The sequence below is a fragment of the Glycine soja genome, chromosome 6 (assembly GCF_004193775.1).
Source record: "Glycine soja cultivar W05 chromosome 6, ASM419377v2, whole genome shotgun sequence".
Lineage (NCBI taxonomy): Eukaryota > Viridiplantae > Streptophyta > Magnoliopsida > Fabales > Fabaceae > Glycine > Glycine soja.
In genome coordinates, this window is record NC_041007.1 from 16,251,006 (window position 1) to 16,260,579 (window position 9,574).

General features: G+C 31.3%; 1 protein-coding gene across 1 annotated transcript; it reads left to right on the top strand.

Moving 5' to 3' along the window:
* Window positions 1–530: 530 nt before the first annotated feature.
* On the top strand, window positions 531–6,417 carry LOC114416483 (betaine aldehyde dehydrogenase 1, chloroplastic-like). Its single transcript, XM_028381357.1, has 15 exons — window positions 531–713; window positions 920–1,062; window positions 1,634–1,714; window positions 1,805–1,953; window positions 2,233–2,325; window positions 2,407–2,530; window positions 2,669–2,734; window positions 2,930–2,996; window positions 3,190–3,266; window positions 3,471–3,584; window positions 4,719–4,796; window positions 4,885–5,036; window positions 5,401–5,461; window positions 5,559–5,665; window positions 6,128–6,417. The coding sequence occupies exons 1-15, from the start codon at window positions 605–607 to the stop codon at window positions 6,216–6,218; spliced, it is 1,512 nt and encodes a 503-aa protein (XP_028237158.1). The 5' UTR covers window positions 531–604; the 3' UTR covers window positions 6,219–6,417.
* Window positions 6,418–9,574: the final 3,157 nt, after the last annotated feature.

A 9,574-nucleotide genomic window follows, 5' to 3' on the forward strand; every position in this document is an offset into this window, starting at 1 on the left:
CTTATTAAAGTGGAATATATTTTTTTACAAAAAGTGGAATAATTTTGCCCCCAATTAATTTCCACACTTGTTAATAAAAAGAGATATAAATATAATAAGCTGTATAATATGATAAGAAAAGAAGTGAAAATAATTTTAAAAAATTTAAAAAGTGTTTAAACTTTAAACTTAACGAGTCTTCGTATATAATGTGATTACTCTTTTTTTGTAACAACTTATTTTATGTGTTATTTGAGTGAACTTTTCAGAGAGTAATTAAACAATCTGTCATTTATAACTTGAGAGATATATAACACTGCTATAAGCGTATAAAATTTCAATCAGTCCACCAATCAGAACATGGACAGAGTAACATTACAAGCCAAAATCTTACCAAACCAAGAATCGAAGAAACTAGAAGAAAAAAAAAAGTCAACAAAAAAATTGGTACCGACCACCGACGTAAAAAGCAAGCAAAAATAAAAAAGATCTGTGATGACTCATTAGCAAGAACAAGACGTAGCCTCAATCTCATTATTTATATATATTATCATGTAGCTGCATTATTATTGATCCAATCAAGAATACAATAACATAGCATAGAGTGAGAAGTGAGAAGAGAAAAATGGCAATCTCCATACCCAGTAGACAACTTTTCATAGATGGAGAGTGGAAAGTCCCTCTTCTCAACAACCGGTTTCCGATCATCAACCCCGCTACTGAAGACATCATAGGTTCCCTCTCTAACTTTCTTTTCATTATTTTTCCACATGACTTCTTTGTTCTATTGTCAAAACTCGTGTTTAAACTCATTTATTATGTTTATGATTATGATATGATTTTTGACACGTGCATAGTACTTGTAAGTAATAAGTAAAAAAAAAAATAAAAAAATACACATGTAATTTTAAGATTTTGACTTGATGTGATTGGTGTTCAGGGCATATTCCAGCCGCTACTAAGGAAGATGTTGACCTTGCGGTGGATGCTGCTAAAAGAGCCTTTTCCCATAACAAAGGCAAAGATTGGTCTTCAGCTCCTGGCTCTGTTCGTGCTCGCTATCTTCGAGCCATCGCTTCAAAGGTTCTAACGTTTTTTTTCACTTGAATATGTTTTTATTGGCAGAGGGAAAAGATAAAATTATATATGAAGTTATTGAGTAAGTTGCATCAACTAGTATATTGTTTAATAGCTTTCCATAGAATAACTTTATCTATTGGATTAAAAGTTCTTTATCATGTATACTATAACAAAATTTTATATTAACAAAAATTTGTTTAATATTCTATTAATTTATATCAAATTCATTGAATATATATATATATATATATATACTTTTTAACATATAAAAAATAAAATTATTTAATCATATATTTATAGATGCTTAATTTTGACTAAATTTAATACAAATAATCAAGATTGTTGTTTGAGGGTGAGTCTTGGCATAAGAGTAAAGTTGTGCCTTGGTGATTAGTTCGAATCCCAAAACAGCATCTTTACATATTCAAGTGCATGGCTGCATATAATGACCCTCTTCTATACGATCTTCATAAGTTGTTTTTCTTTTTAAAAAAAATCAAGATAGTTGTTCAACCCTTTAAATACATTTTGATGTGCATGTGTGGACACCTTACTGTGCTTTTCTTTATCACAGATAACAGAGAAAAAGGATGAACTAGGAAAGCTTGAAGCAATTGATTGTGGAAAACCACTAGATGAAGCACTGGCAGACCTGGTGAGTGGTGACATTTAACTTTGGGAAAACAACAACTGATGTTACCATGAGCTTTTTTTGCTTATTTTTATCTGTGACTTTATCATGTAGGATGATGTTATTGGTTGTTTTAACTACTATGCCGAGCTTGCAGAAGGATTGGACGCAAAGCAAAATGCTCCTGTATCCCTTCCTATGGAAACCTTCAAGAGTTATGTTCTCAAGGAGCCCATCGGAGTTGTTGCTTTAATTACTCCATGGTATTTGCTGTTTCTTCATTTTAACTGCTTATGCATTTCAATGTAATTTACTTCCATGAACAATCTTTATAAACTGAACATAGGTCCATAAGTGAAATATTATGCATTAATTAGCTTTTATCTAGTGCATACTGGTTATAGAGGCCAGGCTGCATTGACTTAGATTCTTATCAGTTTACTTGCATAGGAAATTGATGCACTCACATTATCAACGATGTCAATTGCTGATTGAATGTGTTGAATAGCTAATGAAATTATATGATTTATGTTATGCATTAGGAACTATCCTCTATTGATGGCTACATGGAAAGTTGCTCCTGCTCTAGCTGCTGGTTGTACAGCAATATTGAAGCCATCTGAATTGGCATCTGTGTATGTTCTCATTAACTATTGTGCAACCTTGATTATTTGATATGTTGGTTTCTTATGCTGTCTTATCATTTACAATTTTAGGACCTGTTTGGAGCTGGCTGAAATATGCAGAGAAGTTGGCCTTCCTCCAGGGGTATTAAACATTGTTACTGGATTAGGCAATGAAGCTGGTGCTCCTTTGTCATCTCATCCTGACGTAGACAAGGTTCAACCGATTTTACTTATTAGTAGAATCAAAATTATATGGAGATATATTTCATTCTATATATTGCAAGTATTGTTACTTTGCTATGATTTTTAAAAACTACTTAGCCATTGTGGCTGATGTGTAACTTTTCAACAGATTTCCTTTACTGGAAGCTCTGCAACTGGAAGCAGGATTATGACAGCTGCAGCACAGCTAACGAAGGTATTTTTAAGCAGTATTATCTGCAAATTATGTACAATTTATATTGTCATTCTGCTTTAAAAGATATAATAGAGGATACTAAGTAACAAGCATAAGATGAAATGATAGAAATCCTTTTTATTTTTCCTTTCATATTTTCATTCTCTTTTCTTTGTGAGATCGTGTAATATCCAATTTGGGGTTTCTTGTTGGCAGCCTGTTTCTCTAGAGCTTGGTGGAAAAAGCCCAATCATTGTTTTTGAGGATGTTGACCTTGATAAGAGTAAGTGCCTTTTATTTTGTTATGGACAACCTATGTTTTCTTGCATTGAGAAATCATATTTCCCATGAAACTGATTGAGTGGTTGTCGATGAGTAAAATTTGGGTACCTAGAACCTATTACTGAAACCAAAATCCAAATAGACAGTCATATACCATTTAACATTTATTTTGCTATTTTCCTTGATTTAAACAGCTGCTGAATGGACCATCTTTGGCTGCTTCTTTACAAATGGTCAGATATGCAGTGCAACATCTCGCCTTATTGTGCATGTAAGTTTAACATATTGATTTTGATTCATCCATAACACATTTCCCTCTTCACAAACAAGTATTTGTAGCTTACTTTTCTTACTGTGCTGTCTAAACAGGAAGGTTCTGATATACTCAGATATCATTTTGTCTGTAAACTTTGTAGCAATTGCATTGGCTGAGTTTTGAATATTGATAAAGTGAGAGATGGTTTTACTGTTTCAGGAAAGTATAGCAACAGAATTTGTGAATAGACTTGTGCAATGGGCCAAAAACATCAAAATTTCAGATCCCTTTGAAGAAGGTTGTAGGCTAGGTCCTATTGTTAGTGAAGGACAGGTATGTTTAATGTTTATCACTTTTGTATTTACTATATATTTGCTTAACTTACTCCCTCCTGCTTTTACATTGTAAAAGAATGCTTTTTTCATTTACTCCTTTATAGTATTAGGAAAAACCATAAAAAGTGCAAATGTTAAACACTTTGTCTGGCAATCAGTATTTATCTTTGGAATACAAAAAATTTAATTTATATTTGAAATATATCCGAATATAGGTCTAGCAGAAAAAATCTAACATATATCAGCAATTAGTTAGTACAGACACACTTGGAAGAGTTTAGTGATTTAGCAGGAAAGCAGTGCAAATATTCAGCATAGAAATGCCTTTAGAAGTCAAAAATATAAGCATATTTTGGATTATTTTGAAGGAAAAATAGATGCTGTTTGCTTGAACATTTTCTGAAATCAAGGATTTCTTTGTGTGACCATTTCTCTCTCTAGAAGTAACTGGTCACATCTCCATAAAAACTTAAGGTATATGCTTCAAGTCCAAACAGGGGAAACTTAAGGTAGTATTCCCTTGAACTTTTCCAATAAAAAAGAAAAAACTGCAGACTACAGAGAGATATGCTTCATCTGAACATGGTTCATTCGTTGAATGCTTCATTATGTTAAAAATTGTCAAAGGAATGGATGCAATTATTACATATGTTACTTTTACTTTATGTTTTAATTCATAATTTAGAAGGAGAAACTGTCGGTTGTAATGATAATGTAATTTCATTGCTATTTTTACTTACTCTTTCTGATTAATGTACTTCTGCCTTTAACGAAGATATGTCATGTTCTGGTTGTTACACCTTGTTTCATTTCTTCCTCTAATACGCTGTAGTTTTGGGTTTAAGATATTGTTTGAAGTAGATATGTAACACTGAAATCTACTGCTAACGTAGACTTCTGTATTTCTGCTTGTGTTTATTCAAATGCCTTCGCCATCATCCAAAATGGAAATGTATGTTAGTGTGATGTCAGTGATTATGGTTGCATGTAGTATATATTAATCGAAGTTATATGAAAAAAAATCAAGTGGTTTGTTATATGAAGAAAATAAGTTTTTCCTGACATTGTTAATGCACTTACTTGTCTTGAACCAACATTTTATCATATCTAATGTTTGGATTATATGGTTCAGTATAAAAAAGTGTTGAATTGTATCTCAACTGCTAAGAGTGAGGGTGCAACAATTTTGATTGGAGGGTCTCGCCCAGAGGTATGATTATACTCTCTAGTATGTGTGCCCGGTTATGTATTGCAAAACTTGTCATGAGAAATGATAGATTTGTCAAATTTGATGGCAGCATTTGAAAAAGGGGTACTTTGTTGAACCAACCATCATAACTGATGTGACTACCTCGATGCAAATTTGGAGAGAAGAAGTTTTTGGACCTGTGCTATGTGTGAAAACATTCAGTACCGAAGAAGAAGCTATTGAACTAGCAAATGACACACAGTGAGTTAATTATTTTTCTGGAGGTTTAAGTATATTTTTTATTCCTTAAATTTGAGTCATCGTTATTTTTTATCCCCTAAATTTTTTTTGTTTTCTAATTTTGAACAATGTTCTTTTTAGTCTTTTTTGACTGATTTTTTAATGCAGAAGGGACTAAAGATTATTTTTCAAAGATTGAGAGACTAAAAAATAAATTTAAATTTTAAAGGACCCAAAATTTAAAATAATAACCTCAATTTGAGGAACCAAAAACATTTTAAAGCCAAAACATATTTAAAACTGTAATACTTAACGCCTGTAACTACTTTTTATTCACTTGTGCATTGATGCTAATCAATGTTGTATATGATCTGTTATTTCACAGCTACGGCTTAGGGTCTGCTGTAATGTCAAAAGATCTAGAAAGATGCGAGCGCATATCAAAGGTGAGACTGATCCTAGATTATCATAAAAACTGCAAAACAAAAGGGTTTTATGTAAATTGAATGGTTAATATTTATACTTGTATTGCTTTTTGTGCAGGCTATTCAGGCTGGAATTGTATGGATAAATTGTGCTCAACCAAGCTTCATTCAAGCTCCATGGGGAGGCGTTAAACGTAGTGGTTTTGGTCGTGAACTAGGAGAATGGTATGAATCTTATTTCCTATATCAGTGAATGAGGAAGTCAATTTTAATGCCTTTAATCCCTCATCTAATAGTTATTTGTGGAAAATAAAAATGTGAATTTAATTGGAACACATTAATGGTGTAAATGTTTTTTACTTTATCATCCAAGCGTGGATTAATATAAAATTCAAGCTTGTGAATTTTTATCAAGAGTTTCACACTGTCATATACACATCACTATTGGTGTAATTTTTAAGGTAATTGTTGTACATGACCAGTTGGTGATTGGATGACGGTAAGACTATTTTACAGAGCGGAAAAAATTTAGTAGGCATGTTTAGGATTATTTTTAATTGACTCACAATGTAAAAAATTTTATGCTGTAAACTCTAAAAATATTGGTTAGGCTATATCTTGATTCTTGATTGTTTTTCATCTGAGAATCTGAATCTGGGTCTGAGTTTTTGTTGTTTATTATTTCAGGGGACTCGAGAACTATTTAAGTGTGAAGCAAGTGACCAAGTACATATCTGATGAACCGTGGGGCTGGTATCAGTCGCCTTCAAAGCTGTGATATGAATTGCTGTTCTAAAATCTGGCATGAATAAGTTGTGGGGGACATTAATTTGTGATGATGATCTTAATTCGAGAAAATAATGTGCATATGTATAACACTGAAATTGTTCCATGGCCTTGTTAATGACGGGCTGAGTTGATTTTATCTTATTTGTGATGATGATCTTCACGTTAGAACTTTTTTTTTACAATGTTTACATGTGATTTCTTAAATGTTTTTGTTGTGTTTTCTAGTTAAAATTGGAGTTTCACACAAGTAACTGATACTCATCTATAATGCAATTTTTTATTGCATAAATTAGTGAAGTGAAACTCTAATTATGATTAAAAAATAATACTAAAATGCGTAGTAAAAGATAACAATAAAACATTGTTTTTTAAATGAAAATGCTCCTAAAAATGAAATAATTTGCAAGGAGCTCCCTGATTTGTTTTCCTAGGCATATGCTAAAAAATAAGTCATTGTTGTCTTCATTAAAAAAAAAAATGAGATTAGAGTACAGGTGGAAGCATGTCATGTTTGACTAACCAGCTCGACTAACCCAATTTAATTCAACCTCATTCAAACAATAATGATTTTGATTCAGCATACTTTTGATTTTGTAGATTAAAAAAATCATTTATATGATTATTTTCTATTTTTGTTTTTTTAATTTTACAAAATTTTAAAAAAATATTTAAAAAAATACTTAACTTAATTACCCAATCCAATTAAGGTCGAGTTGGGTTGCTTAAAAATCTGAATCAAATCCATTCCAATTATATTTAAATAGATTAACTTGTAAATTGAACTAAACTAAACTCAATCCAAGTCAGTTATATGTCTAATTAGTAAAATGATGAGGTCTCACCAATGAGGGATATGAAGTCTAGTGTTGTGAGCAATTTTGATCCATGTCTTCATGATTTAAGTTGTCACTTTTGGTGGAATCTTTGATGATTTAATCTAAAAAAAATTTATTTTTATTTTTTCACATGATAGGCAACTAATATTGTTGAAATCTATGCCATAAATATGAACCTTAGTATAATGATCAAACGAACACCTCAAGTCAAGAAGCCTCAAATCCACCTTGCAACTGCCACATAAATACTCATTAAAAGGTCAATTTGATTACACAAATAAAAGAGGTAAGATACCCGTAAAAATATTAAAATACATCACTTATAACATCATCTTATACCTTGTCATATATCATATATCTTTAAAATATCAAATCTCTTATGCACGGTCATATATCTTCTTTGTCCTAAATATTATTATTTTGTTAGAATTTTTATTGACTTGAGTATTAAAGTCTATGTAGATGTCATCATCATTGTCTATGCTCATTTGTGACTATATTAGCAATCTGACACACACACACACAAAAGAAAACCCACATTTGAGCATGAGTCCAACACATTGAGCCACCTTAGATTAAAAAAATAACTTAGAATTACACCCTTTTTAAGTTCAACTTTTTTAATGTATCATATTGGTTATCACTTGAATTTGACTACATAGATAAGGGTTAACTAAGTTTTTAATTCCTAAACTTTTTAAAATTTTGGATTTGAGTCCCAAAACAAAAGTTTGACCGGTCAAAGTTCCCAAAGTTTTCTTTTGTTACAATTTTTAGTCCTTGCCATTAGAGTACACTCTTGAACAATGATGTGATATCCTCTAAGACCATCACATGTCATTTTTTATAATTATTTAATTCAGTTCATTTTTTGGCAGCTAAATATTGCCAAAAAATGCTTCTCTGACCTCTACTTCTTTTTGCAACCATTCACCTTCCCATTAAACCAAAATCAATTTACACTCTCTAAAAATAGCTAAGCAAAACCAAATCTAAAAGTTATACAAACTTCAAATCTCTCTTCATTTATGCTCTAACACAATCACTCATCTTCACCCATTCAAACAAGCACTTCTTCTATCCCTTTAAACCCCCTTCTTCTCCGTTCCCTCTCCATGGTATCACAAAAACCACTTGCACCCTCCAACAACAGCAACCTCATCGCAACAACAACAATGTCATTGAAATCCTTGACAGGTGCTTAACACCAACCCTTAAGGTCTAATGCAGAGTTGACCCCATTGCGGAGTCCCTCCACCTCGGCAACCTCCTTAGCCTTATCATCGTCTAACTCTTCTCCTTATTTAGTTGTTGCAGCCACCACTTTGATCGTCGGTGCCATGACACGCATGGGAGAAGAGCTTATTGGTATCTCAAACACCATTAAATGATTTTTGGTCGCACTAAAAAATCTGAACTTAGTTGATCTTGATTCTAATTCTTTCGACTATGTTTGACAAAACATTTTCAGCTAGCTTCTAGTTTTTTTACTAACTAAAATACTTATTTGAATGTTCAGTAAACAAGTTGTTTTTAATAGTTTCTAGCATTTTTTGAAACACTACTTAGAAAATGCTAAGTTGTAGCTTTTTGTATATGTTTTCTTTTTAACATTAATATATTTATTGAATTTTCCAATTACCTTTTTTCAAATAAATCATTATATTATTATTTTTCTGTCATTTTACACTTTTTAGATATTTCAACAATTAGTGTTATCAAATACATAATATTTTAATAAACTAGCTTTTAAGCTTCTAACTTCTATCTTCCAACTACCAACTAATTTTGTCAAACATAACCTTTGTTGTGATTTTAAACAATTGTGATTGTTGTTTAGTTTGCTGGATTTTTTTAAAAGGGTTATGATTTTTTGCACTTGTTTCAAAATGAGGGTGATAGTGTTCAAATTTGGGGGGGAGGGGGAGGGATCAATTTCATATCTAGGTTTGGTTGTGTCTTTTACTCTTTTTTAGAAGATTTGTTTTGGATATGATTAGAGAGGGTAGAGAAATAATTTCTGTTGATTTTTAACTTTCAAAAAACCTTTAATATGTTAAAAAATCAAGCAAGCAAAGGTATCTACCGTATTGATACCTATCGATTTACCGCAAAGTAGCGACAAAGGGTATAACTTATACAAATCTTTCCATTTTCCAATTTGATATGATTTATTTCTAGTGGTTAAAAATCACTAAAAAATTATTGAAGTTAAATATTTAAAAAATGACATGTCACATCATTGTTTAATAATTTAGACTAACAGTAAAAACTAGAATAATTGTTTAATGGTTTATTCTAATGGCAAAAACTAGAAGTTATAATGTAAGAAAACTTTAGGAACTTTGAGTGATCAAATTTTTATTTAGAGACTAAAACTTAAAATTTTTAAAAAAATTAAGAAATTAAAAACATAATTGACCCTAACAACTTAAAGATAAAGTAATGTTTCCTTGAGTTTGTAAAGAGCTTGCGAAAGTGTTGAACTTGCATCCAATAATGTGAGTCA